The sequence below is a fragment of the Macaca mulatta genome, chromosome 12 (assembly GCF_049350105.2).
Source record: "Macaca mulatta isolate MMU2019108-1 chromosome 12, T2T-MMU8v2.0, whole genome shotgun sequence".
Lineage (NCBI taxonomy): Eukaryota > Metazoa > Chordata > Mammalia > Primates > Cercopithecidae > Macaca > Macaca mulatta.
Genome location: NC_133417.1, coordinates 82598442 through 82617122, shown reverse-complemented (window position 1 = coordinate 82617122; position 18681 = coordinate 82598442). Strand labels below are relative to the sequence as shown.

Genomic DNA, 18681 nt, shown 5'->3' with positions numbered 1-18681 from the left:
AGTCATTTTAAGAGATGGTAGAAGCAAAAACGGGGAGAAAGTTACACTTTATTAGCACAATTGAGAAACTATACAACTTAAAAGAACTTAAAATTGCTGGTGGGACCAGTTAGGAAGTGAGAACTGCAGCTAAACTTAAGACCCAGGGCTAATGCCATATGCCTGATTTTGCTTCATGTGGCAATGCAGGAGTTAGAAGTAGTTGGAATTTTATACTTTTAGCCCTCCGCAGAGAAAAACAGAAACCACTAACTGACTCTGGCTGCGGCATCTGAGTTTTAACTTGCCAGGAAAGGATCTGTTTAATTTTCTGCAAGCGTACAGACTTTTTTTTTTTTTTTTGAGGCCAGGAAGGGATCATCTGTTCCCCATTATTTGTCAGTTCTCTAGCTGTGCCATTAATTATTATTATTATCATCATTAAGGCCCTGCTTCGCTGGAATGGCATCATTAAATATGGAGGTTTTTTTCCTCCAGCCTATCTTGAGAAAGCATGTCTTTTGCAATATCATGGAGGCCTTCGACCCCATAAAGGAGAGTCGGCAGTCCGGAACCTGAATGCAGGCTGCAAAAGGGAAAACCTGCTGGAAATGATGTATTTTCAGTTGGGAATGAAACACCAAGAATTAGGCTCTCAGTAACTGGCAGAAGCCAGCATCCTGGCCTCTGTGGCTATGGAATTGTCCTCCAAAAGCAGTGTCTTAGCTGCTATGGAAGAACTTTGGTTCAAACTATCTTTTCTGTACTGGTAAAGGTGGTGAGTATACACCTCTGACAAACCACCAACTTTGTAATAACAAGTATTATAAACAGGATATCAGGTTTTCTCAGGGAAACAAACCCCCCTCACTCAGAATTTGTGTTCATGCAAACAAAACACATTGGCCGTCCTTCACCCTGGGGTTCCCTATGAAGAACAGAGACTATCAATGACAGAACCATGCACTGTCCCAGCACTGCCTCCAGTCCCCTGTGGTCCTGCCCATCAGAAAGGCAGAAATTCAGGTGCTATTATTGTTCCACTTTCCAAATGAGCTCTGGTGCAGAGAAGTTAGATGGCATGAGGAAGTTTGTCCAGAACTTTCTTCCTCCACATCTGTATGTCTTTCCATTAACACCACACTCACCACCTCCCTAAACAAAGAGTAGACGCAGTATTTCAGCGAGACTCAAATCTACTTCAGGGACCAAAACGTTAAGGCACTGTAGAAGACTAATTTGCATATAAACAACATAGTGATTGCAAATTAACTTTTTAAAAAAATTAAAGCTGATCTGGCTAGCACTGTCACTCTTAGCCATAAATGACGTTAGTGATTATATATCCTTCAAAGTACAGTCACATGCAACATGTTTTGGTCAACAAGAGACCACACTGGTATGACAGTGGTCCCATGAGATTATAATACAGTATTTTTACTGTACCTTTTCATGTTTAAATAGGTTTAGATATACAAATACCAACCATTGTGGTACAGTTGCCCACAGTATTACAGGCAGTAACATGACGTACGGGTGAATAGCCTAGGAGCAATAGGCTATCGCATACGGCCTAGGTATGGAATAGGCTGTACCATCTAGTTTTGTGTAAGTGCACTCTATGGTGTTCACACAATGAGGCGGTCACCTAACAATGTATTTCTTGGAATGTACCCCACTGTTGCATGATGCATGATTGTAATAAAATGCACATCCTCATAAAATAATCCACATCCTCAAATTCAGACCAGATTTCTCCATATCTCAATGTTAACTTTTACTGTAACTTGCTCTTAAAGGCTGTGTTTCTTTGGGAGATTCTGGGTGCGTGACTGGACCCACGTGACTGCTTTTCCATAGCTTCCTACCACTTTTTCCCTGGCCCCGGAACACTTGCCTGTGATTGATCATTGGGTAATGCACAGGCAAAAAAACCTGGGCAGAATTATGGTGCAGCATTCCTTTTGTTATTTGTCTTCTTCTTAATGGCTGAATTAAGGGTCTGAAGAGCTCATTTGAAAATTATTATTAATATTGGACCTGGTCCCAGGTAGAACCAATATACTCTAGTCTTTAAGGAGTGGCGGGTTCACCCAATGAAATAAATTAACTCGGGGAAACAGATTATCATCTGGTGCCTGGTAAGAGATAATTTACTAATTGATATCCCAGTTCCCTGAAATAATTAATTTACCTCTCATTGGAGAATGGTTCGTTCTCAGGCAGTTATTCCACCACTTTCCTTCTCCAGCATCTTCTGGCTCTCAACACGAGATTTAAAGCTGGTCCAGTTCCCAGGCCATATGCTCATGAGTTCATATTTCACACTAAGAAAACCTGAAAAATGAAAAGTCCTGACTTTAAAAACAAACTAAGTGAATTGTTGGTCTGTATGGGTTTTTCACTTTACCAAAGACAAATGTTTTAGCCTAAGTGTAGCTAACACAAGTGTTGATGAAAACAAGGGTACCTGTCAAAGGTATGAAGATAAAGATGTCATCCCAACTTTACTTAGGTAAATGTCATTTTAGGGTCCCACTGTGCCAAGAACAATGTCTTATACATCCTCGCTATTCAGTAATTATTCATATTCACCATCCTGAATTTAGCCTGCCACACGCTTCATCAAAGTGCACCTTAATGGGGGGAGGCGGGGTTCCTCCGCATCTGCAGCAGTGATGTGTTGGGCCAGGTAAATCTTTGTTGTGGGGGTCTCCTGTGCATCATGGATGTGTAGCAGCATCCCTGGCCACTACTGCTAGATGCCAGTGGCACTCCAGCCAGTGTGACAATCAAACATGTCACTAGACCTTGCTGAAGTTCCCCATTGTCGAAATCGCCCCCAGTTGAGAACCACTGTTCTAATGGCTTTTTATTTTTCTTAAACTCATTTGTTGCCATAGCACATGTTCCCAAAATGCCGGCTTAAACCTTTACTGGTAGTAAAAATAGCATTTATTTTAGGGGGAGAAATGTTCCCAAATGTTTCACAAACTTCTCCTCTAAGTAATTCCATAGGAAATGGGTAGTCAGATGGAATTCTGGCCACAACATATTCACAGTAAGATAAGTTCCAACAATTTCAGATTTTCCCTTTGAGACTAAGTACATAACAAAGTGTCCCTTGTTAGACTTTCTCAAAAATGACTGTGCATTCTGGCTAAGCTATGTTTGCTGGGAATCTGTTTATATTTATGCAAAATTTCACTATGCTTTTTAAAAAGTGATTTTTTAATGTTCCCAGACTTTTTTTTAATAGAGGAAAAACATGTAATCAACAACCACAGATTTAATGTCCTTTGTGACTTCTTACTTTCTCATTACAGGGTCACAATATCTTTGCTAACCTGTCCTCCAAGGAATATAGTGACCTTATGCAGCTTTTGAAGCAGTCAATATTGGCAACAGACCTCACGCTGTACTTTGAGTAGGTATTGGCATTTGATCTGTTTGACAAATGGATATCTAAAGTTCCATCCTGTAATTAATCTCCAGTTCTACACTAGAGCTTACCTGGTTATTCTAGCATTGATATCAATGTGTAAATGAGCTAAATTTTTTGTCGTTGTTGTTTCTCTCTCATATAAATGAAGTCCATTAAAGTGGTGTATATAAGCCAAGAGAATCAAGGAAGGCTATATTCACAAGATTTCTATTTTTCTTCTGTTTTATGAGCCTTGTTTGACACACAACTCTGAAACTAAGTGATGGCCATTTTTATCTTAGATATAACTAATATTGCTATTTAAGACTGTTAATTTCTGGTCAGCTGTATAATGGCATTGATAATGAAGATGAAAAATATTCAGTGATGGAAAATTAACTAGCAATCCAACAGTTCATTCCTTGATTCTTTTCTGTCTCTTTCTTAGAAGAGCTTTCTCTCCTTTTCAACAACGTTCGGGCCTTTCTCTGAGCTGGAAATTGCACCCTCCCATTTTCAGTGGGACGTGCTTTAACAGGTGCCACCTCTTTTAGCAGCCTGGAAGTTTCTTCCACCACTCATTTGCACTGTTTTCTCTTATCTTAAAGACTAAACCATGTCACTCCCTTAAAAATATTATTTCATTTGACCCCATGGAGATCTTTAATTGCTTTTCTATTTACCTTTCTTTTACTGTCTACCTTTTTAAATAAACACAGCACATTTAGTACCTCTATTTTCCTAACACCCATTTACACCATGAAGAGCAGAGTCCATCTCTGCACTCTATCAAAATTGTACTCTCAGAGGTCACCAAAGACATTTCTCTCCTCAAATTCAATGGCCTGTACTCATTTCTGATAGTTTCCATCTGCTTTGAGATATCTGAATGTTTAATGGGTTATTATCAATTTCTACTCTCCTTGCTTCCCCAATCTCCAGCTGCCTTTCTCTCTTCTTTTCCAGATCCTTGGCAGGTTTCTTTTCTCCTTGCTCCTGTGTATAAGCTCTTGAACCATGTTCTTCTTTCTCTACTCAGATCACTCTCCTGGCCTCATTTCTATGTTACCTCTATTTATGTTATGACCTGTGTGTAGAAGACTCTGAAATTCTTCACTGTAACCCTCCCTCACACCATAGACCTGTATCTCCAACTTCCATCTCAAAAACCTTCAGTGTCCTCATTGCTTTCAAAGTAACTTCTAAATTGGTTTGACTTTCAAGACCCTCTATAACCTGCCCCCAACCTTTTTTCATTCTTACCTTCCACTTCTCCCCTACATGACTGTTCTACGTCAACCAGAGTAGTCTACGCAGCACCCTTTGGAACACCGTATGTAACGTTCCCTGTGCCCTCACTGTATCACCATTCCCACATGGAATCCTGTTCCTCCACTCCCCATCTTCCTGACTGACCATACTTTAGGATCGCTCTCTTCTATCACTTCTTCTAGGAAGTCTTGTGTCACTCGCTTTGAAATGACTCCCTTTGAAAAGCACTGTGGCATTGCACCAGTTAGAATTAAGTTCAATTGTAAGGGATGTTCAAAGCTTAAGACACTAAAAGCTCAAAGAGATTGCTAGGAAGTCACTCTGTAGAATGCTCAGTACCCAGTAAGTCCTCTGCTAACACAGCCAGGTCACTCCCTTTATTCTACCTTTAGAAGGCCAGAAATGTATCCTCTGGAGAAATAAAATGAAGAGCTCTGAACTGAGGAGAAGTACAGGGTGGGAATGAGATACAGTGCTCAGAAGAAGGGATTAAGTTAAATGGAACCAGTCTCTGGATTGAAAACCTATAGTCCATAGCCAAGCACTTAGAAGCTAGGAGTCTATAAGCCACACACCCAGGGTTGTCAGATTTAGCAAGCAGAAGTACAGAAAGTCCAGTTACATTTAAATTTCAGATAAACAATAAATCGCTTTTTAGAATAGATAGATGTCCCATGAAACATTTGGGACATATTTATACTAAAAATTATTTTTTGTATATTTCAGAATAGCTACAAGAGAGGACTTGAAATGTTCCTAACAAATAGAAATGATAAATATTCAAGGTGACAGATATCCTAAATACCCTGACTTGATCATGGCACATTCTGTACATGTAACAAAATGTCATATGTACCCAATAAATACGCATAAATATTATGTATTGATACAAAATTTTAAAAATAATTATTTTTTCTCTGAAACTCGAATTATTTTATCTGGCAACTGTACCCCTCCCCACCACACACAACTCCTATTTAGCTTTTTAATGCCTTACTATTACACGCGGAAAAGCAAGAATCACAGAACATTTTACTAGCATCCGATATGAAAGACAGAGGCCAAAACAAACAGAAAAAAAAATGAAATTCAGGGAAAACAGGGAGAGGAAGAAAACAAAAAAAGCTAAAAACTGTTGTTAGTATTCTCAGAGAGCTAAGATATTACATCCATGAAACAAGAACAGGATGCTTTTTAAAAATAACAATAGGAGCAACTATGAAAAAGAAAGCACTTACGAAAATTAAGAACATGATAGCCAAATTAAAAAATGAAATGAAAGCATTAGGAAACACAGGTCAAGGACAAAAGCCAGCAAAGTGGAAAACACTGCTATATTTCATTATATCTATTTTAGTACTATTTGATTTGTTAACTATGTTCATGTATTACTTTGATAAATATAATTTTTAATTAGTTTAAAATATATACTTAAAAATTAAAATCCTAGCTCTGCCACTAACTACCTGTCACCAGATAAATTATTTATTTCTCTGAGCCTTTCTTTCAAGTATAAAATAGAGATAACGGTACCTATCTCATGTCTTAGAAATGGTGACATCTACAACCTCATTTGCTTTATAACCTATTTATTTTTCATGTTTTGTGGCCCTTTCGTTGACTTAAATGTCATGATCTTTCATCTGTTTTCTGGATTAATGCTCCTTGATTTGGGATTTATGGAAAATCTGTATCCTTTTAATGTTTTATTGCCTGTCCCTGACACTTGCAGGATCTTGTGTTATTTTTCTCAAAGTAGAAGCATTTTCCCAAGCCATGCTTCCAAGTAACTTCTAAAGAGAGAGAAAAAAAACCTCAACACTCAGAGCCCATTTATCAAGCCCTGTTAGGGATTTGACGAATCACTGAGTGACCGCTGGCATGCAGTCAACGAAGTTGGTTGCAACTCGTTTTCTCATTACTCTGTTCTTATCTTAATGCTGCAGCCCCTGCTAATGTTTGCTGACTCCCAGAGAAGCTGGCTTGTTCTCTTTTCGTCAGCGTTATTGTTTTTTGAGGTTCTAAATAGCTGCCCATTCTCTAATCAAGACTTTCAGAGGATTGATTCACTTGCCTGTCTAAAGTTGCATTCAAATATTGCCATATTTTTAGCCAGAACAATCCCTAGGGTTATAATGAGGGGGAAAGCAGCTACTACAAACTGTCACCCAGAAGTTTTTATTTAATATATGTGCAATTGTGGAATCGGAAGGATCATAGAAATGATGCAATCCAATTCATCTCCTGTTTTGCTGATCAGGCACAGAGGTCCAAATGGTTAAATAGCGTAGCTTAGGTCACATAACTCATTATTGGTAAAACTGGAACCCACACTTCCTGTTTCAGGGCTTTTTCTTCAATCACCATGGTCCCCTCTCTAATGGAAGAATCAAGAAAGAATTGTCATTTTAATTGGGGATATATTATGTGATAATGTTGACCCTTTCCAGGTGTTCTGTAATCAGTTTAAACACCAGCTTGGGGTCCCCGTGTCCTCTCCCAAAGCAAAGTTGGAGATAAAGGCTTGCATTCAGGTAGTTTAGTTTTGGAAATGACACCAAGAATAAGAGTGAGGGTCTGGGACAGTGAGATGGGGAAGGAGGGAAGCCAGTGAAAGGAAGGCCACATTTCTTTGTTGTTCACCACTATGGTCAACCAGTCTTGATCCTGCAGGGACCATCTGAAAAGTCTCATACTTTGCACTTCAAAATTGTCCACCACCCACCATCCTCATCAACGAAATGTCGATCTGTAGGTTGTTAACTCTCATGTACTTCCAGGTTGTGCGTGCCTGATGACTGGGCATTCCTGCAGCCATCTCATCCCGGTCCCACACATGAAGTCACAGCAGTGCCAGGACAGAAAGTATGTGATCCTCAGGACCGCTGAGGCACTGCGTGTAGCAGCAATGGCAGGAGAGGGGTGGGTGGGCCAAGAGGATATGAGGCCCCCCGTACAACTCGTTTCTGGAAGTCTGGATTATTGTTGGTTCTTCTGCCCTGACTACTCAACTCAAAATTCATAATACAGTTGAAGAAACCAAAAAGGAAGCTCACTGCTTTCCTCTCCTAGAGGGAGAAAGTCACTCTAGGAAAGGGCCAGGCTGGGCAGGGTAGAGCCCTGCCTTTTGGAGACAGGTTTCTGACTCATTCCTAGAGGCAAGGTTTCTTGCCATGCTCTAAAAGGAAAAACATATATAAGATTCATGGAAATGTGGAAAGACTCAAAAACATCCATGAAAACTTATGACTTTAATTTCTAAAGACCTTGTGTGTCCTTGGGAGTCTGTCATTCAAATGGCATATGAAAGCAGAATTCACAAGATTAAAATACAAAAACAAACAAAATCCTTAATGTGAATTTCTGAGTTTCACAACCTGAGCCTGGGGTTAATGATTCATTCTGATTTTCCAACTCACTGAAAACGCTTTCCAGTTACTGCTGAGCGACTTTCTGAAACCGATTTCTGTGCCTGTTTCTGAGTCCCTGCAGTGAATAAGGCTTTGATAGTTAGTAGTAATTTCACCAGCTTTGAGAGTCGGATCTCTTTGCCTCAGTTTCCTTGTCAGCAACAGGGGTATAGGCATATCATCCATTCTAATCTCCTAGGATCCTTGTGGCAGTGAAAAGAGATTAATTTTATGAAAGAGCTTTGACAATGTAAAGTACCTTATAAAAAAAGGAATCACTCAGCCAGAAAACTTAATAAAATATGCACCATAAAAGATGATGCTTGTTGGAGTGGGCAGAGAGATCTAAAATTACAAATGTTATAACTTCAAAGGGATGGTACAAATGTCCTGTACTATTTATCTGCATATATATCTACAAAGATGACCTATGCACCTTCCACTATTAATAATAAAAACAACAACTAATATTTTTTGAGTGCTTACTTAGGACCTTTGTATACGTTACGCCATTCAACAGTGAAAGCAGTCCTATTAAAATAGGTACTATTATTAATGTCAACCTAAAAGAAAGAAGCTGTGGCAAAATTAATATAAGTAGGGAGTTTATTTGGGCCAAGATTGAGGACTGCAAGCCAGGAGCATGGATTCAAGTTGCCCTGAATATACAGTCCAATTAGCAGCAGCTACAAGTGGATTTTCAAAAGGAAAGAAAAGACAATTCCTGCATTGTTTACCAAGAATTTACGTTAACATAACATAAGCTATTGATTGGCTTTGTTACATTGTCTTTTGTATCACAAATTCTAGGAACATGAAGATAGTGGGTGAGGCAGCTAGTCAGAAACAAAATGACTTTCAACAGTGGTCCCCAAGCATGGGGTAGGGGAGTGGGGAGCCTGACTGAAGTCCCATACTCATGACTCTCTGGGCCTGCAAGGAGCTCAGACTGCTCTGAGCTGTTTTTTCTTTTCTCATTAACCCCACAGTACACATGAGGAAACTGAGGTTTGGAATGATCAGTAAATTGCTCACAATATTAAATAGTACATCTGGAATTTGAACCAAGTAGTTAGACTCCAAAATGTTCTTAGTTACTCTGCAGTTATATAATAGTCCGAGAGTACTCAAGGGGAAACTGGGGCCAATCCAGGAAATATTTGGGCATTAGAAACAGCAGAAATTTGAGGATGTAAATGTCTAAAGCTAGTTTCAAACACACTTCATGTCAGCGTGCTAAGTGTTAGCAATTCAACTAATGCCAGGCCCCACCACTGGGAGTGCAGGGTGGGTGTGGAGGCTGCAGGTCAGTGGTGCGCAGTACCCAATCTGGTGGGGCTAAGACTGCAATTAGAGGCTTCTTGTGTGCAGTTGAGCTAAGCTGGTGCACCAGGGGTTGAAAATTCTTTAGCTTTAATACAGTCACAGGGGTTGTTGCTATTGGGTAGCAATAAACAGTTTAGCATTGATCCTCAACAGGCTGTGATTACATAACACTATATCTCATCCTCTAGGTGCCTGCTCCATGCCCAGCACCATTCTAGGCATTACAGTATCTTCCTGTATCAGCACTGAAATGGAAGCTCCATGAATGCAGACACCTTACTCTTTAGCTCACTCTTGGAACCCACAAAACCTGACACACTGCCTGATATAATGAGTTCTCAAAATAACTTTCTGATATTGAATTATCATATCAATGTGCAAGGTAGATATTATTAGCCCCATCTGATAAATAGGGAAAACTGGGCTTAAAGAGGTTGAGTAATTTGTCCAAAGTCACTAAGTTGTCTGTGATCAGTTCTCCGTGACACAATGCCTCAGACCATGATTTAAGCCAATAATTTTCCAATAATTCAGATATTATAAATCCACTTGGGTGCTCAATGCTTTTAAGATTGGTTTCCTAAATTAATCAGACTTATCTTCAAATTGAAAATTTGCCACTTCTCTTTGCGATCTGCACTCATCAGCAATTTTGGAAAATGCCCAGTCTGATGGTTTCTTTGTATTTGTCTTTCCAGAGGGATGCAGTGAATAGCATTTCTCAAAAGCATCTAATGATGACAGAAAAATGCACTAAACTGTTTTAAATTGTTCAATGTGATAGTTTGGCCATTCTTTTAAAAATCAGATTAATATCTAGACAATTCATTTTAAAAAATTACAGTGGGAACTCAACAAATGTTTCTACTGCTAGGTGGACATTCATTCATCATTCAACAAATATTTATTAAAAGCCAACTGTGTTCAGTGTTCTCAACTTCCACAGTTGCCTGCAGTCAACCAACCCCATATTGGAAAGGATGAAAGCAAACTGATAGTAATAAGGTGTTAATAACTGATAGAACTTAAGCCATTACTCTATCCCAAACATTATTATATTTTAACACAGCCTGATGACTTAACTAATTAAAATTATATATTATTATAACATTAGGACAGCAGCCTCTGTAGTAGGTTGATGGAGGAAGTATTTTGGTATTTCTTGACATATTTCAAGGCATTTTTCCATATACTCATTCTATATCCCCATCCACATGATATCACAACTGACTAAAAAATGAGAAATGTATCCAACTAGCACTTCTTAATGGTTTCTCTGTGCCAGGCACTGTGCTAGTTGCTGGGAATGTACAAGCAGATAGGACATGGCTCTTACCTTCAGGCACTCAGAGCCCAGTGGGGAAGAGAGAGGGCAGCAACACCCAGCAGCGAAGGGCTGTGTCAAAGTGAATGCAGGAGCAGCTGGAGTGCGCCCGGTCAAGCCATGGCTTACACCGTTTCTTTGCCTGGTGATTGTGGTTTGACTGAACTGACTGCTAGGGCCCTGTGGTCTCTAATCTTCTGCCATTTTCAACATCTAGAGTAATCCTTATCTTTCTACTTCCTGCATTTTGCCAGTTTTATTTGCGCCATCAACAACAGCACAGCATCAAACAGGTCATTTCACTCAGGTTCTTGGCCGGCCCTTGTATTATCAGTGCTAGTCTAAAGCAGGGAGAAAATTCACTTCAAAATTAAATAGAACACTTTTTTTCTTTAGTCATAATAACTGGAGTTAACATCTGTATATTAATTTTCTATTCTTCTCCAATGTTTGTATGCAAAAAAAAAGTCCAGAAATCTCTCTAGAATCTGCATGTAACAATTAATTGCAGATGTGTGATTTGCCTGTTGAATAAGCTGTTAGAAGACCAAAAGCACCAACTAACCCCATCCACACATCCACACACCCTGTAACCCCTGCCTGACAAGTCTGGAGTTAAAATTGAGGAGAGTTATGGGCCGGGCACAGTGGCTTATGCCTGTAATCCCAGCACTTTGGGAGAACAAGGCAGGCAGATCATCTGAGGTCGGGAGTTCGAGACCAGCCTGACCAACATGGAGAAACCCCGTCTCTACTAAAAATACAAAATTAGTTGGGTGTGGTGGTGCATGCCTGTAATTCCAGCTACTCGGCAGGCTGAGGCAGGAGAATCTCTTGAACCTGGGAGGCGGAGGTTGTGGTGAGCCGAGATTGCGCCATTGCACTTCAGCCTGGGCAACAAGAGTGAAACTCCGTCTCAAAAAAAAAAAAGAAGAAAGAAATTGAGGAGAGTTACAGTGATGATTTGCCACCTCAGCAGTAAAACCTTCCTAAAGTTTATGGACTTTTAGTAGATTCAAAGAAGTTAGATGAATAGATAGATAAAGAATATGTATACATAAGTACATGTATAGATACATAAATTTGCAAAAAAATTCATGATTAAAATGTACACAGAAATGGTGATTTCTCATTTTACAAATAAAAGATGCCTTGCAGATAAATTACAAACCAGAAAGATTTTCAATGTGGTGATGGGTGACTGGTAACCAATCTTTAGAATTATTTTTGAAAGTAATTTTAGCAGTTCTGTTCAAATGATGCTTTTTTAAAGACTGCTATTTTTCTGAGTGGAACATATGTCAGGAGAGCAGGATAAAAGCCTAATAAAAACATATCTGATTATAAATGAGATTTTCCAGTAAGTTGCTTTCACTAGCTGAGGTACTTACCATTGTCCTTGAAAACCAAGGTTCCCCATGATCTGCGTGAGAAGTTAATGATACAGTTCCTCATGACAGAGAAGTCTGGATCCAGCGAGTGTTGTATAATTTTGTGGATTTTCAAATATTCTTTTTAGCAGCCTCATGCTTCTAAAAATGCCCCTGTTTCTAACAGTTTCACATATGTTCATGCTGTTTACTCTGTTTAATCTATATACACATATACATTTAGATTCTAACACTTTCACATATGTTCATGCTGTTTACTCTGTTTAATCTACATACACATATACACTTAGATGCTAACAGAACAGCTGTATGGGCAAACTTGTTCCCAAAAGCACAGTGAATTTCACATTGTTACTTTGTAATGAGTATTACTAGGGAGAAGGTCAGAAATACATCACCTGGAGCTGTGAACCACCAACCTGGCCCAGGCCATCTGCAGTTGTTCTTTGGAGCACCCCCTTATTGATGATGGAAAGAGCCCTGTCTATGTCTACCTTGATACTTGGTATTGCCTTGGTACAGCAGCCTGTGATGCCGTTACATCACATGAGGGCTGCTGGCCCCACTGTCCATACACTTACAACATGAAAAGCTATCTAGCCCAAAGGTTTATGCTACACATAGTTTACAAAGATTAACTCAGAGGGCAGAACCGGGAGGCTGGAGACTTGTAATCTACCTAGATCTTCCTGTAACTGCCCTGGAACCCTGGACAAGTCACTTCACCTTCCTTCACCTTGAGTTTCCTCACCTATAAAATGAGAGAATTAATAGGAGATTTTTCTCAAAAGTTCCATACAGCCCTACCAGTCTAAAACTATAATGAAAACTCAAACATAGAAAATAAGTCATTCTATGACCCAGCACTTTTACATATACGTGTACATATTCATATGCATAGAGAGAGAGAGAACTCACACAAATTCACAAGGAAACATGTACACGGTGGTTCATAGCTGCATTGTATGTAATAGCAAGAAATATTGGAAATAATATAAATTTTCATCATCCAGGAAATGGGTAAATAAACAGTGGTATAATAATAGATGGAAATAGCATACATCAGTGTGAAGAAATGGCCTAGAATTATATATAACAACATGGGTGACTCTTACAAGCATTGAATGGAAAAAGCAAGTTGCCAGAGAATGTATACACTATGATGACATTATTTGTATAAACTTTTAAAACATGTAGAGCAATATTATATATAATTTGCCTAGTAAAATTATAAGGATATATGTGATGATGCTTTATACAAAATTTAGAAAATGGTCATTGTATGGTGGGTGGGAAGAAGACGGAAGCAACAGTTGGGAGGTGCACAGGGCCTCAACAGGACTGACAGGGCTTTATCTCTAGGCAGGGAGGTAGATGGAAACTCTATGTGTGTCCATTGTGTAGTTTTTATACCTTTTAAATTTATTAAATATGCACAATAAATTTATTACATGATCTTGCCATATCATCACTTCAAAATCCTTTTTGTAGCCTTGTGAAGATGACTAACTCTATCTCCTGATCTTTCAAGAAGGATTTTTTTCAGGAACTTTAAAAGAATTTAAATGTGACCAGGCGTGATGGCTCATGCCTGTAATCCCAGCACTCTAGGAGGCCAAGTTGGGTGGATCACCTAAGGTCAGGAGTTCGAGACCAGCCTGGCCAACATAGCGAAACCCCATCTCTACTAAAAATAAAAAAAAAATTAGCTGGGTATGGTGGTGGCCACCTGTAATCCCAACTACTTGGGAGGCTGAGGCAGGGGAATCGCTTGAACCCAGGAGGCAGAGGTTGCGGTGAGCCAAGATCACACCATTACATTCCAGCCTGGGCAACAAGAGCAAAACTCCATTTCCAAAAAAAAAAAAAAAAAAAAAAAAATTTAAATGTACTTTGATTTAAACTTTAAAATATCTCTTTGGCTATGTAGTATGTGACTAAATGCATTACCAGATGTATTATACATGGTTCCACCAGTGACTAGACTTTTCTTTTCTTTTTTTTTTGAAACAGAGTCTCACTCTGTTGCCCAGGCTGGAGTGCAGTGGCGTGATCACAGCTCACTGCAGCCTTGACTTCTCAGGCCCAATTCATCCTCCCACCTCAGCTTCCCTAGTAGCTGAGACTACAGGCGCGTGCCACCAAACATGGCTAATTTTCGTATTTTTTGTAGAGATGGAATCCCACCTTGTTTCTAAGGCTTATTAAACAGAGAATATAGATTGAACAGAGTAAAGAGCAAACTACTGGGATCAAGCAATCCTCCTCCTACCTTGGCCCTCCAAAGTGCTGGGATTACAGGCATGAGCTACTATGCCTGGCCTCTCATGTTTTTCTTGACAAAAGTATACAAGTTGATCAGTTCCTCATGATTCCTATTATCCAGAGAGATTCCTATTATCTCCTAAGAACATAATCAAACCTTGGGACGACAGAGTAAATAGAACCTATCACGAAGCAGCCATCCTTTTGTCTGTGAAGGAAGAATCAAATTAGTATGCTACGTTTTGATATATCTGATAAAAAGGCTCCTCTCACTGTCCCTGAGGAATAGTGGATGTTTCTTTTTGTCCTAGCGTTGCTTATGTGATGTGAAGTCTATGACTGATTTTGATTCTGTTAAGACTTTCACACCAGCAACTCTAGCTGTTAAAATTTCTATCATTGGGGAATTTATTCTCATGATGCTGTTTGATTGTCATATCACAGATTTGTATTTTTTAAAGAAAGGAGTTTGGGCCGGGCACAATGACTCATACCTGGAATCCCAGCACTTTGGGAAGCTGAGGCGGGCAGATGACCTGAGGTTGGAAGTTCGAGACCAGCCTGACCAACATGGAGAAACCCCATCTCTACTAAAAATACAAAATTAGCCAGGCCTGGTGGTGTATGCCTGTAATCCCAGCTACTCGGGAGGCTGAGGCAGGAGAATCGCTTGAACCTGGGAGGCAGATCGCGCCACAGAACCAGTGAGCCAAGATCGCAACACTGCACTCCAGCCTGGGCAACAAGAGCAAAACTCCATCTCAAAAAAAAAAGAAAGAAAGGAATTTGTTTTCTGCAATGAGTTAGGCACCCAGGGAACATGTTTTCACTCTGCATCAAAGATGTTATGTTCCCTATAGTGAACATACTATGGACAGATATAACAATAGTTAATGGAAGGGAGTCAGATATTGGATGGAAATGGTGTTCTTACTTCCTACAACTTGTTATGTTGCCCATTTGGTTCAAGTTAGAATCTACTCTGCAAGAATCTGACAGGGCTTTTCTTGAATAGATTTTGTGTTGTTTACTTACTTCAGTCTCTCCAAATGGCAACTGTGAAGCCCCTAGAAAAATTAGGATCTAGGTGAAACCAGTGTTTAAAGAGTTTGTTTGTTTAATGATTAGCTTTCTGAGATAATCATTCTCATTCATTCATCAATTCAACAAATATTTATTGAGCTTCTATTACATGTCAGGCATTGTTGTAGATATTGAGGGGCAGAAGTGAACAAAAGTGGGCCAAGCCTTTGTCCTCATGAAGCTTGCATTCTAGCAATTTCTTGGAATAACTCATAGAATTAAAATGGCCACCCAGGAGCATGTGATGACAAGGATGATGGCTGACAAGCTTTCAGGAAGTCTTTCACAATCCTCCAGGATCTTCCCAGCCAAGCGAAGTACCTTCCTCTGTGCTCCAAGGACACCCTGAATGTATCTTAGCTGCTTGGGACAGCTCTTATTTTAACCTATTGTGTTTGTATCCCAGCTCTGCCACTCACCATCTGTGAAACCTTGAGCGAGGTACTCACCCTTCTGAGCTTAATCACAGTAACGAGTCCTTACTGATAACCTAATTTTGCCAGGCAATCTGCTAAAGTGTTTTACATAAATAATTTCATTTGGTCCTCCCACCAACCCTACAACGTAGATCCCATTACTATAACTCTTTTACTAATAAGAAAACGGAAGCCCAGCAAGGTTAAGTAACCTACTCAAGATCAGTCATGTGAGTAGTGAGTGCCAGACCCCAGCAAGTCTGCCAGGAACACGGTAAAGACCCAGTGAATATCATCCTCATCAGGGCTGGAACTAGGGTGAAGCAAGTGAGGTGAGTGGTTCAAGTACCAGTTCAGATCTTGTCTTTATTTGGAATTTTGTTGTTGTGTTCATTATGGATTTTTTGCATTTTATTTTTATTTTGTTAAATATTGCATTAAAATATTTATCTTGATAAGTAAATTTTTTGGCACCCACTTCAATTTTGTGCCCCAAGCAAGTGCCTCTCTCAGCTCACTCTAGTCCCAGTATTATTATTCTCATTAATATTACATTTAAAGAGGGAATTATCTATTTATTTGTTGGTAGCCCTGGCTAAACTCAGAGACATTTGAAAGAAACCCCCAATTATCCTGTGACCATAAAGCCTAAAAAGACTTGGTACAGAGTAGATGCTCAATAAATACTTGTTAGACTTCATAATAATTTGAAAAAAAGATGAATTTCTATGTAGTGAGAGGAGAAAACTGGGCAAACTGTTAGATCTCCATTAGTCCAGTTAGTCCACTGTGTATTATTGTTGGCAGTAATAGTATTAATATTGTTTACAAATTAACCATAGTTTCAGGTATTGAGTATCTAACAGGGCCAAATGTTTAGTGCACCTTATCTCAATTTCTCACTACAAAGCTGGAAACTGAGGCTCAGCAATGTGATGTGAAGTCACTCGCCCAAGATCACACAGCTAATAAGTGACAGTCAGCATTAAGCCCAGGTCAACGCAGGTCCAAACCTGGGCTCTTTCCACTCCACCACTTCCCTTTCTATTTCACTTCACAGTCAGTGATGGTAATGTTGTAGAAAAAACTGGGTTCTTGTCACACGACCAGGAAAGATTAGGCAAGCAGACACTTTGAAGAGTGAGAGGTTATGGAATTTATTGGGCAAAAAGGAAAAAGACTCTCAGCAAAGCAAAAGAAGTTCCTGTTAACAGGCCCCCATCTCACAGATTGAATCCCAGGTTCCCACGTGGGAACAGAAGGGGCCAGGCTCCTCCCTACTGCAAACAGCACAAACTTCCCGAGGCCTCACCCATCCTCCCAGTGCACAGGCCAGTTGGAGATTATCCAGGGAGCCCTTTTTACTTGGCTTTGTCAGTAATATGAAAAAGGCACGACCACTGGTCATGAAGAATGGAATGGGTCAAGTGAAGAAGATAAGAAAGTTATATGAAGAAAAGAAATGTATACACTTGCCCACCCAAAGCAGAAGGCGTTCCTGAACCCTTCTATGTAATTGGGCTATGCTATCTCGCCAGCTGCTGTAAGGTTGTCTTGGAGATTCTTCCATGCTCTATGTAGTATGGCCTAGTATGGCCTTGACCTGCATCATTTTGAAAGGATAGATCCAGGACCTGTCTTTGTGTCTCTAATACAGAAGTGAGCTATACATTTGTCTTCCTGACCTGTCTCCTTTCAAGTAATTTTAGTAGTTAGTCTGACCCATTGGCAAGAAATCCACACAGTTGGTCAGTTGGTGATGAGCACCCCAGACCAGACACAGTGGAGCCAGTTGTTCTCAACCTCTTGTCCTTTGTCCCCCAGTACAGCAGGTCAGCACTGTTTCTGAGATCCTGGTCTGATTTCTACCATAAATTATATGTCATGGTGGTATTTTCCAAAGTGTAGTTTTTGAAACATCAGTACTATGTGGAATTTTGTGGTGAAATAAGGTTAAACAGGCTTTTCTACCTCCATATTTCTCAGAGACTTCAACGGTTAATATGGATGGGGTCTCCAAGAGAGGTATATTAAGGGCAGCATTTCTCAAACCTACTTGGCCAGGAACATCTTCACATGGAGCACCTCTTAAGACTAGCATTTTGAGAGATGCACTTTGGGAAATGGTGTGTTAGGATCTTTTAAATATTCTCTCATTAGCAAGTGCCAAGAGGATGAAAACTTGGGAAGTGATTCTTAAATCAAAATGGTGATGTCCTCTTTTTTTCCTTTTCTCACTAAAAATGAAAATCATCTAACTAAAATATTCTTTTCTTGTCTTTTCCATATCTATACATCTCCAAATGAATATCCATGGCTGTACGTGTGAGTTGTAAACCAAAAAGTGTCTGTGACAGGTCTCAATCAATTTAGAAGTTTATTTTGCCAAGGTTAAGGACATGCCCATGACATAGACTCAGGAAGTCCTGAGAACATATGCCCAAGGTGGTTGGACTACAGCTTGGTTTTATATGTTTTAGGAAGACATAAGACATCAATCAGTACATGTATGATGTATGTTGGTTCAGTCAGGAAAGGCGGAACAACTTGAAGGAGGGAGTGGCTTCCGGGTCATAGGTGGATTCAAAGATTTCCTGATGGGCAGTTAGTTGAAAGGGTTTATCTAAAGACCTGGTATCAATAGAAGGGAGTGTCTGGGTTAAGATAAGGGGCTGTGGAGACAAATGTTTTTGTTATGCAGATGAAGCCTCCAGGTAGCAGCCTTCAAAGAGAATAAATTGTAAATGTTTCTTATCAGACTTTAAAAGTGCTCTTACTTAATTCTCTTCTG

General features: G+C 39.7%; 1 protein-coding gene and 1 long non-coding RNA gene across 2 annotated transcripts in view; one reads left to right on the top strand and one right to left on the bottom strand.

The window, feature by feature from the left end:
* PDE11A (phosphodiesterase 11A) overlaps positions 1–18681 on the top strand; it is a 462469-nt gene that overhangs the window by 388901 nt on the left and 54887 nt on the right. The window contains exon 15 of the mRNA XM_028830876.2: positions 3306–3406. Within this exon, the coding sequence (XP_028686709.2) occupies positions 3306–3406 (101 nt within the window). The remainder of the gene's footprint in view (positions 1–3305; positions 3407–18681) is intronic.
* The window catches only part of LOC144333422 (uncharacterized), a 50251-nt gene that overhangs the window by 22891 nt on the left and 8679 nt on the right, over positions 1–18681 (bottom strand). The window contains exon 2 of the long non-coding RNA XR_013402056.1: positions 2174–2316. This is a non-coding gene — a long non-coding RNA (uncharacterized LOC144333422). The remainder of the gene's footprint in view (positions 1–2173; positions 2317–18681) is intronic.